Source organism: Takifugu rubripes, chromosome 4 (assembly GCF_901000725.2).
Source record: "Takifugu rubripes chromosome 4, fTakRub1.2, whole genome shotgun sequence".
Taxonomy (NCBI): Eukaryota; Metazoa; Chordata; class Actinopteri; order Tetraodontiformes; family Tetraodontidae; genus Takifugu; species Takifugu rubripes.
The window spans coordinates 10810675-10832997 of NC_042288.1; the positions used below are offsets into that span (position 1 = coordinate 10810675).

Sequence of the window (22323 nt, forward strand, 5' to 3'; positions counted from 1 at the left end):
GGGAACGCACCCTTGTATGTTATATTTAATTGAAATCCATAAAAGGGGTGAAAATGAAGTCAGTGTTTCTCTAATTTCTTTAAAATAAAAAAACGGTTTTTGTTCATTTATAGTTCATTAATCAATTACGCACTGGTCATGACTCAAAACGGAAGCAACAAAGTAACAAGGACACTAGACACAAGGTTCAAAATAATGAGAAAAAGAAAAGTTAAAAACCTGAAAGTAACTTTACAGGTAACTCAGAGTGATGCATTAGCTTTGTTGCACAGGCTGGTTTAAAAGCAGCTTTTATTAGTAGCAGCAACATTTATGGAGATTAAAATTTAAAAAGTCAGTTTTGGACTGGCTTTTCATAACTGCGGAGAATCTACAGAAACATTGTTTTAAAAAATGATTAAATCATTAATTGAGCCAATTTTCTGAAGCAGAATGTGCAAGAAGGACTTATTTTGCCTTCTGCTACACATACGTCAGAAGACTTTTGAAATCCCATATCATCTCATACATTTGCATCTAAAAAAAAGACATCAGATAATCTCAGTTGTCCAAGTGAGACAGATCTTGCAGAGTCACTATTTACAATACTGGTTTTGGCCAAGAACTTGCATACGGTACTGCTACTTTAAAGGGGTGCAAAATCCTTCACGTACAACTTTACGTCTTTCAGCATGTCTCTGCCTGCTCTGTTACATTTTAATGGTGAGCCTTACATTTCTATAGTGTTTCCAGTAGATCAAACCTTTAAATCTCTGGGATTCCAAAAGCACATCAGAGCTCCACTCATCTATCGCTTGTTGATGGTGGAGCGTCATGACTCCAGTAAAATTCCTAAATATTTCCTTCCAATTCTCAGTTTTTAGTCTATGACTGTGGAATTCTTTTGGTGTAAGCACATAATAAGGTAAAACTGAAATGTGTTTGAGGTTCTCCTCTCTTTGCCTAACCCTCAGCTGGAGCTCTGAAGAGCCGACACTCGCTCTCAAAGTCACAGCCTTGGAGCAGTTCCCTGTAGAGCTCTTTGACGTCCTGGAAGCGAGGCATGGAGGCCTTCTGGGTGGTCAGACCAGGGAAATCCACCGGTTTCTCGTTGAGCAGCGGTTGCAGCCTCAGGTCATCGTTGCCGCAGTCGTACAGCACCAGGACTAAGTTGGCGGCGTACGGCACGATGAGGCTGGTGCGGAAGGAGCGTCGTGTCTGGGCGGCGTAATTGACAGAAGTCATTCTGTTGTTGTCCTTGAAGAAGCCCAGGAGTGTGAGCAGCGGTAGGAGGGTTTCAGCATGGCCGACCTGGACCGTCACGGCTTCAGTCACCTTCTGGCCTGACCTGGAATGTAGGACACATAATTGTGTAGGTTCTCAATCCTTTAGCTCACAGTAGATACGAGCTGTAGTCCAGTCAGTGAAAAGTTGAACGGGTAAAAGATTGGAGGCTGAAGGACCACTCCCCCATACGTCATCAGCCAGATTTAAATAAAAGTTCCAGAACTTTGACATTCAGTGGAAATGCCACAACCACACAGATTAAACTTCTGGAAAATATTGGGAGTAAAGGGCTGTTAAAGTGAAATTGGAACAACTGCTTCTGAACAGAGAGGGTGGCCCACAACACCAACTACTGGTCACCAACAGTGCTGCCCCAGACAAATCAAACCCCATTCACACCTCGCTCAAAGATAGCCCCAAGTGGCATTATGGTAAGATGAGAAACCCAATCACAGACATGTCACACACAACCACTGGGGTTTATGCCACTATGGTCGGAGGCTAATGGTTCCTTTTGGGAGGCAAAAAGGTGGTGATGTTGGTTTGAGGCTGTGACCATCATGCAGGACAAGATGAAATAACTCCTCTTACCTGTGAAAGTATATCAACTATACAAACAACACAATCAAATATTTTTCTAAAAGTGTAATAAAAGTGATACTGAGCAGAATTCAACCTAGCGGTGCTCCACAGTTCCAGTGGAATCTGGGAAGGTGAGTAGAAGATTACAATTTGACAATTACCCACAGATTTCTTAACACGGTGATAAAGAATGAGACCCAATATATATTATAGCCTAAAGTAACTTAGAGAAGGAAGAGTATCTGCATGTACATCTCATTTTGAGATATAACAGGGGAGCTAACATTTTTGGTTAGCAGATGCTAATTTAGAAGCAGGATAGTAGCCCAGGAGCATCGTTCCAGCCCCTCTGCAGATTTATGGAGGATATTTAAAGACAAAAACTCTATTAAACATACTTGTGGTCTGAAACTGCTTTTTCCAGCCGACTAAACAGGTCGTGAAAGAGGATGCAGCTGGACTTGCTGTTAATATCGTGTCCATAGCCCCTTTTCCAGAATTGCTTCAAGTCGTTTGCGTACTCCATAATCTGTCAAAGAGCAAAATGGGTGAGTTGTAAAAAAGATTTTTAGGGAATAGGCTCCCAACCTTCAGGGCCAGTGATTTACTTTTCTACTGTTAAGGTTTTGTAGCTCAGTGAGCCAGACCAAAGAAGAACATCCTGTTTTAGAAAAGGTGATTATTAATTCAAGTTAAAACACCAAAAAAAAAAATTAAAAAGGGACAATCGTGGCGACGTCACATGATTTCTCATAGGTTCTTACTGGATCTCACGGGTGCTAGTTACTATGGTAACGAGGAGAACACATCCCAGAGGGAGATAAATTAGTTTTATCAGTCAAACCAGTTTTCACAAATGCTCATGGAGGAGTGAATGGAAAAATTATTTACTCCACCTTTAGCAAATAAAAAAGGATATATCTTTTAATGTTGTAACCGTGGTCCTCTTATGACTCCACATTTCAAAGTTGGAGATTCTTTTAACACCAAAGGCCTTTTATTGCAGCCGAGCCGATTATACGTTTGGGCAAATTTAAAGAATTTAGCTCAAAGCCTGAAAGCGTGACATAGCTTTAAAGAATGAGCAAACTTTATTGAAGTGAAATCATTAACATTTATTTAAAGTGCAGTTCTCAATTCATTGTCATAAACTCCTTGGTTGTCACGTTTATTAAAATATCCACCACGTGAAGTTCATCGGCTTATTGGTGAGAAGAGTTAAATGTGAAGTTTACAGACCTGCGCGTCCACCTGGTCAAAGAGCCGACACCAGGGAGAGTTCACCGTCTTGATGGCAAATTCATAAGCGCACAAGTAAAACGCAGCTTCGGCCGAATCTGGACACAAAACGGTGGTGCCAAGTTTTGAAAAGAAACACATAAAAAGCTCGACCGCTGTGGTTTAAAAAACAAAACAACAAAAAACTAAAACCAGGCGATGGCAAGTCATGAAATTTGTAAAGTTCCTGCAAGTTTTGAACGGCCAAAATCATATTTTAGACAGGGTGATAAAGAAACAATGTGAAGCCGAACCGTATTTAACACAGAGATGGAGGGGAAGACTCAGGAAGAACCTGAACCTCCGGTTGTCACTCACCGCACGTGATATCGCTGTAAGGGACTCCGAGGCGTTCTGCGATCTTCTCCTGGACCCTCCTCATCTCTGGCCCCAGCCTGAAACTTTCCACCTCGGACAGAGCCGAGGGGTTCCCGTCCACCTCCTGCACAAACCTGGTGCACTGGTCAAAGAACCTCATCAGGGCGTCGTTGACTGTGTGCTCGATCTCCTGATCTGGGGAGGAACAGAAGGGGATGAGGACCCGCTGGGTGAACTAGCATCACAGTGTGTGTGTGGGGGGGGTCGTACCTGAGATTGCCCACAGCTCGGTCAGCCCTGCCTTGAACGACAGGGTGCTGTTGACACATCTGTGCTTCGAGCTGGTGATGAACTTGATCATTCCGGCTCGGAGCTTCTCCTCTGAGATCATCGAGGGGAACAGCTTCGACAGTCTGACGGCCAAATTCTTGAGGTCGTCCACACCTTTCTGGACCAGCCGACCGTCCATGTCCTCGGTGTACCACATCGTCCACTGGTTCTGGAGCTCCTGCAGCCAGCTCTCCCGACCCACGGCACTGCTCTTCACCAGCTCGTAAAAATCGTGCATCTTCTTGATGTTTTTGCCCGTCGGGTACCTGGTGCCGTGTCTAACGATGGCAGTCAAGTGGATTATGCGACATTGAGCGGACGGAGGCTGCAAAATAGAGCTGTTTACCGCAAGGATGTCGTCGATGAGGTGCGGGTTGACCTCCTCGTATCTCCCTTTGGTGGTGAAGTAGTTGGCGATCGCCGGAATGTTCGGGTTTTCCTCCGCGACCACGTCGCATCGAAAACCTGCGCACAAACCGAATACGGCGGCGAATCGAACGATAACTTTCCAAACGGGGGCCGTCATGATGTCCGGCGATAGCAGAAAACTATGGCCGATCCAAATGCACATCCGTGACGAGCTGGGTGACGTCAGGTGACCCAGGCGACTTTTCAGCCAATCACGACCCAGAATCGACTCCCAAAACTTTGACCTTTGTCCGACCACAGCGCCCTTAGCACGATTTCCACAGTGTTATCCTTTTCCTTTTTGCGGAGAAAAGTTCGTAGAAAAAGCAGCATAAAGTTGTCATGTCAGTGGTTTTGCATATTTATGACGTGTCTTCTTGAATAAAGGCAACATTTTTTTACAGCACATCAGAGCTCTTGTAAAGTTTTCTGTAATTTGTTCAGCTGCCACAGACTTTGAACCGTTATCCGTTTCAAATCAAGTTATTTATTGTTAAGGGGGAGGGATTTTGGACCCACTCACCTTTGCAGAGCTGTTGGAGCAAGAACCGCCTTTTAAAAGTCTAGGCCACATTTTGTCCTCCCTACGCCATTCAGAGGTGGACTTGTGTTGATCGCTGTCCTGCTGCAGAACCCAGTTGTGCTTCAGCTTGAGGTTAAAAACAGATGGTATATCTCATCCATTTTTAACGGCATGTTTCACGTATGCTGAAGCAGTAAACAACCCCGGACCATCACAGTACAATCACCATAGATTACTGTTGGTATGATATTCCTTTTATGCCAGATGGGATGGAACACGCACCTTCCAATAAGTTTGACTTTTGTCCGGTCAGTCTATAAAGTGTTTTCCCAAAAGTCTTATGGATCTTCAGTTTCTGAAACTGAAATGTTCAGCAGTAGTTTTTATCTTGTAACCATGCAGACCAGGTTTGTCCAGTCGCTTTCTTAAGGTGGAATCATGAGCACTGACCTTAACTGAGGCAAGCAAGGGCTGCAGTTCTTTGTAGGGTCTTTTTTGTGACCTCCTGGAAATCATCTATACTGTTTTGGGGTAGATTTTAATCTACATTACGGTGGCCCTAATGCTAACCAAAACAGTTGTTCAAATTCCTGTTCAATGTAAGCTTTCCATGCATTACCCAAGTGTGCGCACACAGACGGGACACCCGCAGACTCACCCCTGAGGCGGCCAACAGAGGACTCCTGTGCACGACAACCAAGAGAGTAGTCATGGAGGCAGCGAAAAGAGTGCTTGTTTGTCCTGAAAAGCCCAAGAGGGAGTTTATGGGCGGACCATCAACAGTGCAGCTATATGATTCCGAACCAGATCAGCCGTGCAATCATATCTGGGGAGGCCATGGAAAGACTGGGTGGGGCAGTTATATTTGCACTGGGCATGTAATTATTGGGATTATGTAACAATCAGTAAAGGCTACTTTTTTTTTTTTTCTTTCCTACTTTATAGTTTATTACTGTACTGAAGGCTAGTACCATAGATTCTAAAATGTAAGTTCTCATATGAATGAATATAACACCAATATACTACTACTACTACTACTACTACTACTACTACTACTACTACTACTACTACTAATAATAATAATAGACAGCCAGGAAGAAAAAGCTACTGTGATATCTTCTACCAGATATCTGGTGGACAAACTGGGAGACCAGTGGGAGCAATAGCAAAGAAAGAAATAATAAATGTGCCCCTTCCAAACTCCTGCTAACGGAGCTAGAACGCATTTCTCTACATGCAAAGCAAACGAGCAAAGAATATGTTGATCAGTGTGGTTAAACACATAAATCATCTGGACTTCAAAACCTTTTTTATTGATGTTTCATCGCAGAATTTGTCCCATGACCCGTAACTCACACCAGTGAGGGAAACCCTGTAGATATAATTATATATATCTCTCACTAACCCTCAGCTGGAGCTCTGAAGAGCCGACACTCGCTCTCAAAGTCACAGCCTTGGAGCAGTTCCCTGTAGAGCTCTTTGACGTCCTGGAAGCGAGGCATGGAGGCCTTCTGGGTGGTCAGACCAGGGAAATCCACCCGTTTCTCGTTGAGCAGCGGTTGCAGCCTCAGGTCATCGTCGCCGCAGTCGTACAGCACCAGGACTAAGTTGGCGGCGTACGGCATCATGAGGCTGGTGCGGAAGGAGCGTCGTGTCTGGGCGGCGTAGTTATTGGAGGTCAGCCTGTTGTTGTCCTTGAAGAAGCCCAGGAGTGTGAGCAGCGGTAGGAGGGTTTCAGCATGGCCGACCTGGACCGTCACGGCTTCAGTCACCTTCTGGCCTGACCTGGAATGTAGGAATATTTTTGGACAATATCCACATATACGGTTGGGGCTGGAGCCAACCATTGTGTTGACAGACCTGTTCTCAGTGGCTGCTTTGTTCAATCGATCAAACAAATCATGAAAGAGGACACAGCTTGCCTTGCGGTCTATGTCATAACCATAACCTCTCTTCCAGAACTCTCTCAGGTCGCTGGCGTACTCCATAACCTGTTGGTACAGAAACAGTTTACCTTCTGCCACAAGACCCGTTAAAGGTAGCAGAGCATCACTAAATCAGATTCTTCCTGCTGTTAGTGAGTCTGTGTGTGCAGATGCTTTGGTAAGAAAAATAAATAAAATAACGCCCGCTAGCACAATCTGAATATTATATTTTCTGATATGTACATTGTATTCACCCTCTGTACTATGTACAGGTATACAGGGGCCGAGTATCCATTCACCTGGATTATTGTAAATATACATCCTCTTTGTATATTCCAAATTCTATTCTATTTGATTTTATCTTATTTTTCTCTGCATGCTCTTGCTGTTGTTGCGCTGTAAATTTCCCCGTGTGGGACAATAAAGGACCCGAATCTGAATCTGAATCTGAAAAAGAAAACTGGAAGCAGAGGATTAAAGATGTTGCAGGCAGAATATCACGTAACATAATGCTAAATATGGACAAGCACAAGGACAGATAAAAGCCTGAGAGGACGAGGTTTGCGGTCACAAGATTAGACTAACTGAGTAGGTTGGTGTCACTTCTTGGTTTAAATGTCAAAATGCTGCCTACTCTTATCTAAACTCTCTTTATTGAAATAGTTGTGTGTATATATGTGTGTATATGTGTGTGTGTGTGTGTGTTAATATTGTTAGGTTTAAAAATATGCTGATATATCTTTGCTCTAAAATTTCACTTTATGTTGTACCTGTGTGAGGATTTTATCCCTCCATATCCATGACCGCTTCTTTTCACAGGATTAAATCTTTAAACAAATTTCTCAAGCATCAATGCTAGAAAATATAGATTTGGAGTTGCTTAAGTGAAACTTTACCTCGATCGTGCTCCATAAAAATGGGTTATCGCCCTGATTGATCAGAGGAAAAGAACTGATCTTGTAAATGGAGGGTTATGTTAAATGTGAGGATTTAAAGAACAGTTCTTCTAAGGGTGTCGATCGGATTATTTTGGTACCTGAGATTGCCTACTGCTCGATCAGCCCCGCTGGCAGATATTTCTGATTATAAATCTAAAAATGACACATGCAAGTCAATAGAACTGCCTAATCTAAAGACCACTCATATCTCCCACCTTTGCACCCTCCTCATCAAACAGCTGACACCACGGGGAGTTTTCTGTCCTGATTGTGAATTCATAAGCACAGAAGTAGAAGGCAGTCTCGGCCATATCTGCAGATAGAAGATAAAAAGTGATACTGAGTGAAGGATGCAACTATATGTCACGATGAACTGGAACCTTTCGTGTTTTCTCAACAGTTGTGTTATCTCATTAAAAAAAAAAGTACAATTTTAAAACGCCTCAATCATTTTGTCAAAACCTAAAGAACAGTGCCGCCTAGTGGCCGTTTACTGGCCGACAATGACTTTAATTTAAAAAAATTAGGTGCTGTGACGCAAATATTCAATAATGCCAATTTAAAGAAATCTTTAAAACATCGAGAAAAAAAATGTGGACAACAATTTTCATGTTATCAGATTTGAACCGTGTGAGATGAGACTGTGTGGAACTCCGAGAAGGTTTGCAATCTTCTCCCGGACCCTCATCATGTCTGACCCATTGTGGAATTTGTCGATCTCCACCAGGGCTGATGTGTTTTTATCAACTTCCTGCACAAGCCTGGCACACTGGGTGTAAAATCTCATCAGAGTGTCGTTTACAGTGAAGCCAACCTCCATATCTGGGAAGAAATAAAAAAGACTGGAAATGTTTAAAGGACATTCATACTAAAGTGGTAAATCTTGGATGGTTTTGGTACCTGAGATTGCCCACAGCTCGGTCAGCCCTGCCTTGAAGGACAGGGTGCTGTTGACACATCTGTGCTTCGAGCTGGTGATGAACTTGATCATTCCGGCTCGGAGCTTCTCCTCTGAGATCATCGAGGGGAACAGCTTCGACAGTCTGACGGCCAAATTCTTGAGGTCCTCCACACCTTTCTGGACCAGCCGACCGTCCATGTCCTCGGTGTACCACATCGTCCACTGGTTCTGGAGCTCCTTCAGCCAGCTCTCTTCACCTGAGGCGTTGTGCACAACTATACTGTAGAGCTGCTGCATGTTCTTGATGACGTTAGAATTTGGATACCTTGTGCCGTGCCTTATGATCGCTGTCAGGTGTATTGGCTGACATTTTGCAGATAAAACTGGTAAGACCGACTTGTTAACAGAGAGCTTGTCATCTATAAGATAAGGGTTGACTTCCTCATACCTCCCTTTGGTGTTGAAATATTTGGCAATGGTTGGGATGTTAACGTATTCCTGTGCAGTCCTGAAATGACCTAAAATAGTGGAGATTGTCAGCCCGTGAAGGACAGCAGATATCCACAGAAAAGTGGTCATCATTAGTCCAAGTTAAGGTTTGAAAAGCAACTGTCCTCAACAGTTGCAGTATGCTGATATTGACAGGGGGTGAGCAGAGTCCAGACTGGTTTGTTTACCACCTTTCGGGCCAAAAAGGCCAGTTTAAGAAGATCAGATTAGAACCATATGAATAAAAAAAAGAAAAGGAAGGTTTACGCTAACTGCTTGGTGTTGCTGGTTGTTACGTGTCAGGGGAGAAACACCAACAACTTCCCTGACACGTAACACTGGTCTACGCTGCTGGAGTAGTTTCACTTTAGCTACGTTGAGCGTTTCGCAATAGAGACATCTGCAGGAGGTACTAAAGCCCAAAAGGCACGCCACCAAACAGAAGATGATGCACAGCATGCATAAGGAAAACATGAGACTTTCATGCTTATCAAGTTGTTAGTTACAGTTGCACCCATTCAAGAAGAAAATAGAAGTAAGAAAACTGAATATTAAACTTTTCTCATCGCTTCAAACAAAGCAAACACGTCGACTCTTTCAAGTTCCTTTCGGTGTTTGGTCTACGTTGTCCATTAAGTCTTTGTGTACCAGCCTTCGCCGGCAGGGGGCGCTATAGACGTCGGCACGCTGAATTCTTGCGTCATCGCGTACTGCTGCATTCAAATGCTGTCTGTGTCTGTAGCCCGGGACTAGAGCCCGTGATTTATTAGAACATTTTGGTCTCCAACTATGCCTTATTACATAGCTCGAGCGCAAAATAACATATGCTCGACCAGCGAATTTTCATCATCTATTGGGACTGAAAGCAGAATGTCACCAACCTTTATGGCGGATCTGATCGTTCGAAGGTTGTAACATGTCCGGTTACACCTAAAGGCAGCGCAGGTGACGGCGTAAAAGGAACTCCCCGTGTCTCAAGTCACAAGCCGCCCAGGAGAAAACAGCGACACGGTGGAATAAACCCGTATTCCAGTGGAAGACGCTGTACATTAAAGAGCAGCCCTGAAACGTTTTGAGGTAAGAGAGCACCACTACACACGTATTATTTTTATATTTTCTTAGTCCGGAGCACACCTAGCTAACTACGCTGCCCTCAGTCTTGTATTGCGACTGGGTTATTTACAGTCCCGCTACAACTAGTGTCCTGACAAGTTGACTCTTGGTTAATGCTTTATGTTGTAATCTAAACTCACAGCCTTGTCACGTTACGTTAAACCTTCCACAGGAAACACTATTTTTTCCCCTCACCACTACACAAAGTTATCTCGAAACGCAGCGTTAGCAAACAAATGCTATTCACTGGCCCGCGTTCAAACATTTAATCTCTTGACTCCAAAATATTACAACGTTGTCGTTATCCCGAGCCGACAGAGCCTGCTTGGTTTCGGTCAGGTGAAACTAAATGAAAATCCCTCTTTCTTTGGATTTAGAGACATGTAGCCAAACATTGGTCCACCACAGACCATGAGGCTAACGGTCACCCCAAATCGCGCATCGACCACAAGCCCAGCCCGGCTAGCAAGCTAACGTTAGCTAGCTAAAATACTGAATCGCCTGCTTATCTATTTATAGGTGTGCAGCCTGTAAGCCTTTAAGCCACAATACACGGTGGTTGGCATGCCCTCAATGTGAATAAAAGACAAATTTGGTCAGGTTAAACCACCTGTGTCATCAGTAGCTGATATGTGTGTAAGAGGTGTGTCTGCAGCGACGGGAACAATATCGGTCGCTTTGTTTTTAGCTTAATATTTGCCCCGTTTTGAAGGCAGACTTAGTCACTTCTCTGTTTGTCCCGGAGCTGGGACCGTATTTTAGGTGTATGCAGGACGGGTCCCGAGCTCATTGACACGTCGTCCCTGACGCGATGGTCCGTGTTTGCACAGTTGTGGCGTTGCGACCCCAAAAACTAGACACGTCTGCTCCAATGTCCACAAGGCATGCTGTGTGTTGCGACGATGAGCCAGCAGAGACAGGGCTCCGAACCAACAGGAAGACGTGTGTTTACCAGTGCGGCTGAGAAAGCAAAATGTGCAGACATGAGCGGCGTGACTGCAGCGGCTGTTCCGGGGGCCCGAAATGTCAGAGGAAGTCAATGGGGCCGATTGTTGGGTCTGCGTCCACAGAAAAACCAAACCATTCAAGAAGTGGAAACAATGACTCGTCTGAAGGCGCAGATTTGCCTTGGCTCTGGAAAACGGTCTCATCTGACCACTCCAGGCCGTTGACCAACACTCTCCAATGAGCAACTTCCTCTGCTGTTGCAAGAAGAGCTTCCACGCCACGGGTGTCTCTAGGATACGTCCCGACCCTGTGTAGATGGTTAGAAAAAAGAACCGTTGAAGGTTTCTGATGATTCAGTTGTGATGATTGATGGCTTACAAATCCTGACGGTGATTCATCACTTCCGAATCTACGAATCTACAGCTCCATTATGGGAACCTGATTAGAAACGTGTGCAGTTTTACTACAACACATGGTGTCCCGGTGGTTCTGCTGCTGGGTGGGAAAGATTGGACTCTAAACAGTTTGCTGTAGGCCGTTTTGAGCCATTTGCTCGGACAAAACTACTGTAGTGGTTCAAAATGACTGGTCTGGAGGGCAGTCTTTGCATTACTCCCTTATGGCGAGTTCCTCCTGTCAGAAGCAGATTATGTTCCCTTTTGTCTCGTGTCCTGACTTGTTGTGAGTTTGTCTTTTGTCCCTCCTGGTTTTCTGTGTTGTTAGGAGGGGGGGGGCATTGGGGCGTTACTATATTTCAGTGAGATCTAATGAGTCTAGACTCGCGTGTGCCCTAATTCTTGGATGCTGTGGCCTATTTTAAGGCAGCATTATACTGGATGGGAGCTGGTCAGTGTACCTTTTAATGTCCTTGAAGGAGACGTGATTGAAATCAGGACATGGTCTATGATCTGCCATTACTGTCAATGGCGCAGCTTTAAAATGTGCTCAGCGGCAACAGGCTTTTCTGCCCGCCGGCATTTTTTATTAATGCTGGACATTCCAGTCATGCTGGTCACATTAATGTCTGTTTGGACCGGGTGCAGCCCAGCTGGAAGGGATTTCTTGGTCAACAACAGTCCCAGCTCTGCGTTTACCTTATCTGCATCTCTGATGTTATTAATTATCAACTCCCTTTCTTGGTAGCGGCTGGGTCACCTTTGCTTTGCTGCGGAAAACCTGCAGTTACACTTTAACCCAAGCCACTCACTATGATTCACCAGTCAGCTGTATTTAAAAAAAAGAAGGAAATGGAAGAGATGTGCTGCCTACTACAGCTGGGTGAAGGAATACAGGTGAGAGTGGTTCTTGCCCTTTTGTTAGGTGATCTGTGCTGGTAACGGCACTGTAAAGGGATCCGTCTCTTTCTGCTTTCACCTCTTTACACGATCCCAACACAGGCGGTCGGTTTTCAGCAGGTCTGTTGACACGCAGCTCTCAATTCTCCCCTCTCACGGTCAGATTTCTTGCTCTGAATGTGTTAGAATGCTTCCGTTTTTCAACTGCTGGTGTATATTCAGAGCTGTTTTGGGTCTTCTTTCTTTTGTAGTGGTTTGGTGCTTTGTGTTGCAAATTGGAGCTCGAGGTGTGAAAGGAGCTCTTAAGTCTGAAACGTACCAGGGAAAATGTCTCTGAGCAGCGTTTCCTTTGCAACGCCCTTTTTAATCTGGTTAGCTCTTTACTTTAACCCTACTTTAAACACTACTTTAACATTTCTCAGGGATCCGTTTCCTCTCTGGCTCTGATGATTGATTCATTCACCTTTTATTGTCATTACACAGGTGCAAGTGCAGCCAATGAAAAGCAGTTTACATCCAAGCAGGAGTGTGGGTGACGTGGGGAGATACTGGCCCATCCTCAGGTTCCTGTAGTGCCTTCAGACAGCAGGTGAACAAACGGACGGTGGGCGGGGTGGGGGGCAACATTGGTAATGGCCGTTGCTGTCTGGAGTGAGCGCTTCCTGTAGATATCTCTGTGTATAGCAGGAAGTGCCCCTCTGCAACCCTGTTCCAGGCTGTACCACAGCTGATATGGAAGCTCTGGACCCGTCCTGCATGCTCCTTCAGTCAACCCATCCTGTGAGATGTGGCTCCTCGGGACCGTTGATGTGGGGGGACAACAGCCTTCCTTCTACGCCCACAGGGTGCTCAAGGCGTTAAAGGAGATTGTTGTGGTCCACCTCCTCCCCGTAGGCGAGATGCTAACTATACTGTCTGTAGTGCTAGCGTTCATGGAGCTGAAGGAAAATGCTCCTCAACTCTCTTTAGGAAGCAACCTTTATCAGCCTTTCTTTTATGGGGTAAAAGCTGGACTCATGGGTGTTCTGTGACATCTCCAGGACGTATTCCAACCTCTCAGCATCAGCCAATGGGAGCGCTCCCCTCTTCTGTTAGCCAGCAGTTGACCGATGAATCCCGGAGGCATTTAAATCAACCTGGCAGGAGTTGTTTTGTCACATCCAAACTACTCTAATACTTTTGAATGGGGATGTGTTATCACTGCTACACACCTTTTTTGTGCACGTCTGGTTGAATCGCATTAATTCGCTCCTTCGCTGATAGAAGAGGGCAGCAGCGTGTCTGTTTTATCGCCCGAGTGACTGAACTCTGTGCTGAGCAGCATTAAGACTCAAAGTTCAGTTTATTAAGCTTAACTTTCACTCTCTAATACACACCCAAGACCCACCAAAACCAGCTTCTGTCTTCTAGAACGTCGCCTCCCTCAGCCACTTCCTTTAACAACTAAATCATCGTTGACACCGACGTTAGTAGTGTAAATAGGAACTGTTCTTCAGGAACAACCTCCTGACAATAGAAGGCCATTTTCAGATTCGGCTCTAGTTTTTGATGCTTTCAACACCAAATCTTTTGTGTAGGGCGTAACTTAAGTGGTTACTTTTTGTCATGCATGGTTAGAGCTGCCTTTTAACATTTGGGGAGCTGTGTTCAGTCATTTCCGTACTCTCCCTCTCCTCATTTCATTAGCATTATTCCTTCCCTGGGCTGCCACCTTATCGTGGTGGAGGGGTTTGCGTGTCCCAATGATCCCAGGAGCTCCGTTGTCTGGGGCTATATGCCCCTGGTAGGGCCACCCATGGCAAACAGGTCCTAGGTGAGGGACCAGACAAAGCGTAGCCCAGGACCCCCTAATGAAGATAAATAACATTGGTCTCAAGTTTCCCTTGCCCGGATGCGGGTCACCGGGGCCCCCTCCTGGAGCCAGGCCTGGGGGTGGGGCACATTGGCGAGCGCCTGGTGGCCGGACCTCTGCCTATGGAGTCCGGCCGGGCGCAGCCCGAAGAGGCAACATGGGACCCCCTTCCCGTGGGCTCACCACCTGCAGGAGGGGCCAAGGGGGTCGGGTGCATTGTGTTTTGGGTAGCAGCCGGAGGCAGGGACCTTGGCGGTCTGATTCCCGGCTGCACAAACTGGCTCTAGGGACATGGAATGTCACCTCTCTGGTGGGAAAGGAGCCTGAGTTGGTGCGCGAGGTTGAGAAGTTCCGACTAGATATAGTTGGCCTCACCTCGACGCACGGCAAGGGCTCTGGAACCAGTCTTCTTGAGAGGGGTTGGACTCTCTACCACTCTGGAGTTGCCGATGGTGAGAGGCGACGAGCAGGGGTGGCAATTCTGGTTGCTCCCCGGCTCAGTGCCTGTGTATTGGAGTTTACCCCGGTGGATGAGAGGGTAGCCTCCCTTCGCCTTCGGGTGGGGGGACGGATCCTGACTGTTGTTTGTGCCTATGGTCCAAACAGCAGTTCAGCGTATCCACCCTTTTTGGAGTCCTTAGAGGGAGTGCTGGAGAGTGCCCCTTCTGGGGGCTCCCTCGTCCTCCTGGGTGACTTCAATGCTCACGTTGGCAATGACAGTGTGACCTGGAGAGGTGTGATTGGGAAGAACGGCCCCCCTGATCTGAACCCGAGTGGTGTTTTGTTATTGGACTTCTGTGCTCGTCTCAGATTGTCCATAACGAACACCTTGTTCAGACATAAAGGCGTCCACATGTGCACTTGGCACCAGGACGCCTTAGGCCGCAGATCGATGATCGACTTTGTGGTTGTGTCATCGGATTTGCGGCCGCATGTTCTGGACACTCGGGTGAAGAGAGGGGCGGAGCTGTCAACTGATCACCACCTGGTGGTGAGTTGGCTCCGATGGTGGGGAAGGATGCCGGACAGACCTGGCAGGCCCAAACGTGTTGTGAGGGTCTGCTGGGAACGCCTGGCAGAGTCCCCTGTCAGAAGGAGCTTCAACTCACGCCTCCGGGAGAGCTTTGACCATGTCCCGGGGGAGGCGGGGGACATTGAGTCCGAGTGGACCATGTTCCGTGCCTCCATTGTCGAGGCAGCTGACCGGTGCTGTGGCCGCAAGGTGGTTGGTGCCTGTCGTGGCGGCAATGCCCGAACCCGCTGGTGGACACCAGCGGTGAGGGATGCCGTCAAGCTGAAGAAGGAGTCGTATCGGGCCTTACTGGCCTGTGGGACTCCTGAGGCAGCAGATGGGTACCGGCGTGCCAAGCGGAGTGCAGCTACGGCGGTTGCCGAGGCAAAGACTCGGGCATGGGAAGAGTTCGGTGAGGCCATGGAGAACGACTTTCGGACGGCCTCGAAAAGGTTCTGGACCACCATCCGGCGTCTGAGGAGGGGGAAGCAGTGCACTGTCAACACTGTGTATAGTGGTGATGGTGTGCTGCTGACCTCAACTCGGGATGTTGTGGATCGGTGGAAGGAATACTTCGAGGACCTCCTCAATCCCACCAACACGCCTTCCAGTGAGGAAGTAGGGCCCGGGGACCTGGAGATGGGCTCTCGTATCTCCGGGGCTGAAGTTGCCGAGGTAGTTAAAAAACTCCTCGGTGGCAAGGCCCCGGGGGTGGATGAGATCCGCCCAGAGTCCCTTAAGGCTCTGGATGTTGTAGGGCTGTCGTGGTTGACTCGACTCTGCAACATCGCGTGGACATCGGGGGCAGTGCCGCTGGATTGGCAGACCGGGGTGGTAGTCCCTCTTTTTAAGAAGGGGGACCGGAGGGTGTGTTCCAACTATAGGGGGATCACACTCCTCAGCCTCCCTGGCAAGGTCTATTCAGGGGTACTGGAGAGGAGGGTCCGCCGGATAGTCGAACCTCGGATTCAGGAGGAGCAATGTGGTTTTCGTCCTGGGCGTGGAACAGTGGACCAGCTCTACACCCTCAGCAGGGTCTTCGAGGGTACATGGGAGTTTGCCCAACCAGTCCACATGTGTTTTGTGGACTTGGAGAAAGCATTCGACCGTGTCCCCCGGGGGGTCCTGTGGGGGGTCCTCCGAGAGTATGGGGTGTCGGGCCCGTTGATACGGGCTGTCCGCTCCCTGTACGATCGGTGCCAGAGTTTGGTCCGAATTGCTGGCAGTAAGTCGAACTCGTTTCCGGTGAGGGTTGGCCTCCGCCAGGGCTGCCCTTTGTCACCGATTCTGTTCATAATTTTTATGGACAGAATTTCTAGGTGCAGTCATGGTGTTGAGGGGATCCGGTTTGGTGACCTCAGGATCGCGTCTCTGCTTTTTGCGGATGATGTGGTCCTGTTGGCTTCATCGGCCCGTGACCTCCAACTATCACTGGATCGGTTCGCCGCCGCCTGTGAAGCGGCTGGGATGAGAATCAGCACCTCCAAATCCGAGGCCATGGTTCTCAACCGGAAAAAGGTGGAGTGCCTTCTCCGGGTAAAGGAGGAGATCCTGCCCCAAGTGGAGGAGTTTAAGTACCTCGGGGTCTTGTTCACGAGTGAGGGAAGAATGGAGCGGGAGATCGACAGGCGGATCGGTGCGGCGTCCACAGTAATGCGGGCTCTGCACCGGTCCGTTGTGGTGAAGAGAGAGCTGAGCCGAAAGGCGAAGCTCTCGATTTACCGGTCGATCTTCGTTCCTACCCTCACCTATGGTCATGAGCTTTGGGTCGTGACCGAAAGAACAAGATCCCGGGTACAAGCGGCTGAAATGAGCTTCCTCCGTAGGGTGGCTGGGCTCTCCCTTAGAGATAGGGTGAGAAGCTCTGCCATCCGGGAGGAGCTCGGAGTAGAGTCGCTGCTCCTCCGCGTTGAGAGGAGCCAGATGGGGTGGCTTGGGCATCTAGTCAGGATGCCCCCTGGACGCCTCCCTGGTGAGGTGTTCAGGGCATGTCCCTCCGGTAAGAGACCCCCGGGGAGACCCAGGACACGTTGGAGAGACTATGTCTCTCGACTGGCCTGGGAACGCCTGGGGATCCCTCCGGATGAGCTAGAGGAAGTAGCTGGGGAGAGGGAAGTCTGGGATTCTCTCCTTAGGCTGCTGCCCCCGCGACCCGACCCCGGATAAGCGGCAGAGAATGGATGGATGGATGGATGGATGGATTCCTTTGCTGAGCAATATAAGCTGATTTGTAGAGCAAAGGTCTGCTGAGCTGGCCGGAGCCCCTCACGCGTTCCCTGTTATCTGCAGGTCACCGAGGCAACGGTGACAGCATCTGTTGCTGCACGTTTCAAACACATTTGCGCTCAGTTACCCGTTCGCACTGTGGCTTCACACCTACAGAGAAACTCGGCCTTGTCTAATGCAGAGCTAGACGTGCGAGCGCGAGCGCACGTGTGTCTATGACTGCTGCCACATCCTGCTCTCACATTTTGCTCTCCTTCCAGATGTGGGAGTGTCTGCTCACGCTGACCTTCAGCATGAGTTATGGGTTCCTCCTTGCAGTCCGTTTCCCTCTCCCCCTCCTCCTCCGCTTACATACATGTAATAGATCATATCATGCCTGCAGCTGTACCCGCCACGCCCCCTGACTCACGCAGAGCCGCCCCGTGACCACCACAACCGCCCCGAACACGGGCGTGAGCTGCAGCAGATGTCGGCTCTCGCCCCAGTTGATATTGCCGCTGCCTCATGTTGACACGAGACGGTTGGAATGCAGATACAACGCTGATCAGGCCGAGTAAATAAAATGAGTAATTGTCCTCTATTGACTTTGCTCGGGTTTTTTTTTTTTCTCTTTCGTTCCACAGCTTTCATTTCTCTTGTGGCTTGTAGTTTGTTCACAGCTTTAATTGTGCGGCTTTTTCTAAGCGTCGACCACAGCGTCAGAACCAGAGGGGGGTTGGATATGGTCACAAACACAATATCTTTAGACGGATTGACCATTTTCAGACGTCCACACCCCCATGACTTGTTGTTCGTCACATGGTCCCTTGATGTTTGTTTTGTTAGTCAGCTCGTGTTCAGAGAAAATAAGAATAACGCTGTTGCAGACTTTATACCTGTCTTTCCACCTTTTATTTTCGCAGGTGAGCAGCTCAGACGTGTCGAGCGGCACTAGCTAACGACCACCCTCGGACCGACTTCCCTTTGGGTGCAGGAGACCATCATGTGCCAACACCGGAGAGGTTCTACGACTGCTTCATAACCAGAGAAGCCTCCGTGAACGTTCCCTTGAGTTTGAGGACCTTCCAGTTCTTCTCCGTTTCCCACTGGCAAAGATGAAGAAGGTGGCACAATGGTCGACACGGGACGTCTCCGACTGGCTGAACAGAGAGGGGATGTCGGAGTACGTCGATACCCTCTCTCTGGTGGACGGCCCGGCTCTGCTCGGGCTCAACAGACCCGATTTTCAGACGGCGCCGCTCTCCCTGGTGTCGTCCGACGGCGGACAGCAGCTCCTGGAGCGGATAGAGACGCTGAGGATAGAGATGAACATGGAGGCCCACAAAAACGGGAACGCCAACGGGCACGTCGGCGGGCTGCCTAATGGAACCAGCAAACTTCTGCAAAACGGGATGTTGGGCATGAAGGACTTCAGGAGGGAAATGGTCCAAATCCAGATCCCGACAGCCGAAACGCCGCGCACCTCCTTCCCAACCGAGTGGGGCAAGACGGGCTGGGCTTTTATTTACGCCGTGGTGTGTTTCGTTACCACCACGATTACAATTTCAGTGGTCCACGAACGGGTTCCCTCAAAGGAGCACACGCCACCACTGCCGGACAAGTTCTTTGACCTGTTTGACAGGGTGGAGTGGGCCTTCTCCATCTGTGAGATTAACGGCCTGCTGTTGGTGGCACTCTGGCTGATACAGTGGATTCTACTCAAACACAGGTACCTTTACGTCCTGTCTGCGTACACGAGGGGGGGGGGGTTCAGACTCTCAGCCAATCATTTTCTCTTTTTTAGGTCGATTATAGGGAGGCGCTTCTTTTTTATTGTGGGTACACTCTATCTATACCGGTGTATCACAATGTACATCACCACTCTGCCTGTTCCCGGGATGCACTTCAAATGTTCTCCAAAGGTATTGCACCTGCACACTCTTATTCAGCGCACACTAGTTTTATTCCAATTTAGACAAAATCAGATATATTAAACGATGCTAATTCCAGTTACTGGCTGCTTATTGTTAGGAGCTACTGACTGAATTTAGCTGCTTGTTGGAGCCAGAGGGGTGGTGATTTTTAGATGCAGCACTGGGTTGAATAGATGAGATCATCTGCCTCATGAAAGGGGGTAACGATGTTTTTATTGCCCTGTTCTACCCAACCCTTGTTTTATAGCTTGTTGCCCAATGCAAATAGATTTAACTCATTAAACGGGCACCACTGCTCAGCGTTGGACAACGTGGCCTCGTCTCTCTACGTCATAAAGAAAAGCACCTCTGTCACAGTTACTCCTCTTTCTGCTGTCCCGCCTGTGTGATTTCACACATTTCTATACATATATAATGTAATTTTCTGCTCACTGAGCCCATTTCCAGATCAGAGAGGTTTAAGTACTCCTGCGCCAACCACCCGGGATGATTTAATGTGTTGTTTTGCAGCTTCTTGGGCACTGGGAGGCACAGATGAGGAGAATCATGAAGATGATTGCCGGAGGGGGCTTATCAATCACAGGTTCCCACACCATGTGTGGGGATTATCTGTACAGTGGCCACACCGTCATGTTAACCCTCACGTACCTCTTCATCAAAGAGTGTAAGTTCCATTTTTCAGTTCATGTTAAGGGTCAATATACTTCAGTTTTAGGTGTACACAGTGGTTTTACTTCCATTTACACCTTTCCGATAACTGTTTGAATCACCTTTCGCCAGCACTTTTGTAAATTATCAGGAAGTGTTAGGGCGCTATCTACTTGTTAACTTCTAGATTTCACCATATTGCTCTGTTGCGTAATCTCAATTGCTCTTCAGTTATTATCCCATTCATTTTGATTTGGTTTAGCATTAGGGACAATTGGGGCTATTTTACTTGTCATGGGGCCAATGTTATTTCCAGTTATAATAAAATACTTTGCTGAGGTTCTGAACGAGGCCTGTGTGATTTGGGCAGCAGTGACGCCTTGTGGCTGCAGAAAGAACTGCAAGAGCGCCACTTCCTTTCTTGACCCGTTGACTTGAATTATCTTTACTGCTCTTTGTTTGCTCACTCTCGCAACCTCCCTTGTTTGACAGACTCGCCCAGGCGATTGTGGTGGTACCACTGGTTCTGCTGGACTTTAAGCGCTGTGGGAATTTTCTGCATCCTTCTGGCACACGACCACTATACTGTGGATGTGGTGGTTGCATATTACATCACTACACGCCTCTTTTGGTGGTACCACACCATGGCCAACCAGCAGGTGACTGAAGCAGATAACGCGACATGTTGTGTTACGGTACAGAAGTTAAGAAGTGCTGCTTGTGTTTCAGTCGCTGAGGTGGTCGGCGCAGAGTAACCCGTTCTCCCAGGTGTGGTGGTACAGACTCTTCCAGTACTTTGAAGAACACGTCAGCGGCACGGTCCCCAGGAACTATCAGCTGCCGGTGTCACTGCTGTCGCTGCAGTGGATCCGCGGTGTGAAGTACAGCAAACTGGACACACAGTGACCCCACCCCCCATCTCATGTTGAAGTGGACAGTGATTATGACTTTCCTGAGTGCTGTTCTGACCCAAGGCCCAGGGGAGATGGCACTATTAGATGTAGCACCATGTTTTCTTTCCACCTCTGGTCCATATTGTTTTCCTTTTTTTTCCCCATTACCGTCGTTTGTGTCAACACGGAGCACTACTTTAATTTTGTTTTGTGTCCCTTCATTTTTAGCCACATAAACTTTCTGCTTTTGTAGCAGATTTTTGAAGCTAATTTCAAATATTCTCTCTGGTTTTGGCCATGAGGATCCAGCTAATCATGTTTTTCATCACGTCGCAAAACCACAATTTATACATTGTCTAAATCGTGTGATTCAGATGCATATTTGATGACCAAAATGCCATAAGCATTTCCCATTTTTAAAAAAAAATAAAATTGCATTTTCTACCTGTCCTTGCTATGACAAAGAGCAAAAAAAAGTAACTATGTACATCAAACTTTATTTTTTAATATGAACAATGATGTCCAGGAAAGTGTTTTTAGATTTTTACCTTTTCAAAGACGAACCTTCCGTATGAATCTAATGTGGTGTCACTTTTTTCCAGTGCCTTTTTAGCCTGATTGTAAAACACTTCAAGAACTGTGTGTCTTGTGTCTCCGCCGAGGCGCCTAGTTAACAGTCTTGTTCCCGTGAATGTAAATTCTAAGCCAGCCTTACCTGAATCTTTGCTTTTCCCGAAATACAAACGGGAGTTTTCCGAGCGGCGACGGCGTCGGTCGGTGTCTGGTTGGATCACGGTGTCCTAACAGAAGATGACTGTTATTTAAGTTGATGTCCAGGACTTTTCATTGTACGTTTACCGGCCTGTCTCGTTTTAGCTGCTCGGAGGGTGACGGCTCGTCGAGGTGATCCTTCCCATCATTTGGCATCCTTCTCGTGTGTGTGCGCGTGTGTGTGTGTGTGTGTGTGTGTGTGTGTGTGAGAGAGAGAAAGAGAGAGAGAGAGAGATGCATTGTGTTTGGATTACTGAGGAAAGAAGATAACTTTGATAATCATGAATGTGAAGAAAAGCATCATTAGTGTGTATCTTAATCATGTACATGTCTCTTTTGCTTTTTTTTGGTGTGTGTACGAATATTATTGCATATGTTCATTTTTAGAAGAGATTTAACTCATTACATTAAATGTTAATTTCATTATAAACTGATGTGTTTTGATTGGTCGGGTGAACTTCACACATGAGCGCAGCAGGTTCCTCAGATTAGAGACCGGAAAGCTCTTTAATGACCATTAATTAATGGTTTGGGGTCGTTCTGGCTGCTCTGTGTCGCCAGACGACCAGCAGATGGACTCAGAGCTGCAGGAATCGGAGCTGCAGTTGGGTGTTTCCACTGCATTCATGTTCTCCCGCCTCCTGCAGGCGCGCCTGACGTGTTCTATAAACCCCCACAAATCTCCCCCATGTAT

At 47.5% G+C, this 22323-nt stretch overlaps 2 protein-coding genes across 8 annotated transcripts; one reads left to right on the plus strand and one right to left on the minus strand.

Annotated features, from left to right (window-relative positions):
• Window positions 1-238: 238 nt before the first annotated feature.
• On the minus strand, window positions 239-9289 carry minpp1a (multiple inositol-polyphosphate phosphatase 1a). 4 transcript variants are annotated; one of them, XM_003963990.3, is made up of 6 exons: window positions 8469-9283; window positions 8196-8390; window positions 7784-7881; window positions 6566-6696; window positions 6111-6490; window positions 239-947 (listed from the first exon to the last, which is right to left on the minus strand). In XM_003963990.3, exons 1-6 carry the CDS (start codon window positions 9049-9051, stop codon window positions 943-945), a joined length of 1392 nt encoding a protein of 463 aa, XP_003964039.3. In that variant the 5' UTR covers window positions 9052-9283; the 3' UTR covers window positions 239-942. The 4 variants fall into 4 exon arrangements, with proteins under 4 accessions (XP_003964039.3, XP_029691264.1, XP_003964038.2 ...); XM_029835404.1 differs by lacking the exons at window positions 6111-6490; window positions 6566-6696; window positions 7784-7881; window positions 8196-8390 and adding exons at window positions 2247-2377; window positions 3088-3185; window positions 3445-3639 and having other exon boundaries at window positions 239-1327; window positions 8469-9289; XM_003963989.3 differs by lacking the exons at window positions 6111-6490; window positions 6566-6696; window positions 7784-7881; window positions 8196-8390; window positions 8469-9283 and adding exons at window positions 2247-2377; window positions 3088-3185; window positions 3445-3639; window positions 3715-4372 and having other exon boundaries at window positions 239-1327.
• Window positions 9290-9684: 395 nt separating this feature from the next.
• On the plus strand, window positions 9685-22059 carry sgms1a (sphingomyelin synthase 1a). Of its 4 annotated transcripts, XM_011603260.2 has the most exons (8): window positions 9685-10035; window positions 12566-12685; window positions 12798-12903; window positions 18307-19112; window positions 19188-19305; window positions 19828-19981; window positions 20458-20624; window positions 20695-22059. In XM_011603260.2, the coding sequence occupies exons 4-8, from the start codon at window positions 18499-18501 to the stop codon at window positions 20869-20871; spliced, it is 1230 nt and encodes a 409-aa protein (XP_011601562.2). In that variant the 5' UTR covers window positions 9685-10035; window positions 12566-12685; window positions 12798-12903; window positions 18307-18498; the 3' UTR covers window positions 20872-22059. The 4 variants fall into 4 exon arrangements, with proteins under 4 accessions (XP_011601562.2, XP_011601561.2, XP_003964010.2 ...); XM_011603259.2 differs by lacking the exon at window positions 12566-12685; XM_029835406.1 differs by lacking the exons at window positions 9685-10035; window positions 12566-12685 and adding an exon at window positions 10821-12311.
• Window positions 22060-22323: the final 264 nt, after the last annotated feature.

What these genes read in the sequence shown, in the direction of transcription:
- minpp1a (XM_003963989.3), bottom strand. Translation starts at nt 4,345, where the DNA reads ATGTGCATTTGGATCGGCCATAGTTTTCTGCTATCGCCGGACATCATG. An exon ending in CGAGCTGTGGGCAATCTCAG is followed by an intron (nt 3,640 to 3,714) that starts GTACGACCCCCC and finishes GTTCCTCCCCAG; the next exon opens with ATCAGGAGATCGAGCACACA. An exon ending in TTGACCAGGTGGACGCGCAG is followed by an intron (nt 2,378 to 3,087) that starts GTCTGTAAACTT and finishes GCTCTTTGACAG; the next exon opens with ATTATGGAGTACGCAAACGA.
- sgms1a (XM_011603260.2), top strand. Translation starts at nt 18,499, where the DNA reads ATGAAGAAGGTGGCACAATGGTCGACACGGGACGTCTCCGACTGGCTG. An exon ending in ACTTCAAATGTTCTCCAAAG is followed by an intron (nt 19,306 to 19,827) that starts GTATTGCACCTG and finishes GTTGTTTTGCAG; the next exon opens with CTTCTTGGGCACTGGGAGGC. An exon ending in ACACCATGGCCAACCAGCAG is followed by an intron (nt 20,625 to 20,694) that starts GTGACTGAAGCA and finishes CTTGTGTTTCAG; the next exon opens with TCGCTGAGGTGGTCGGCGCA.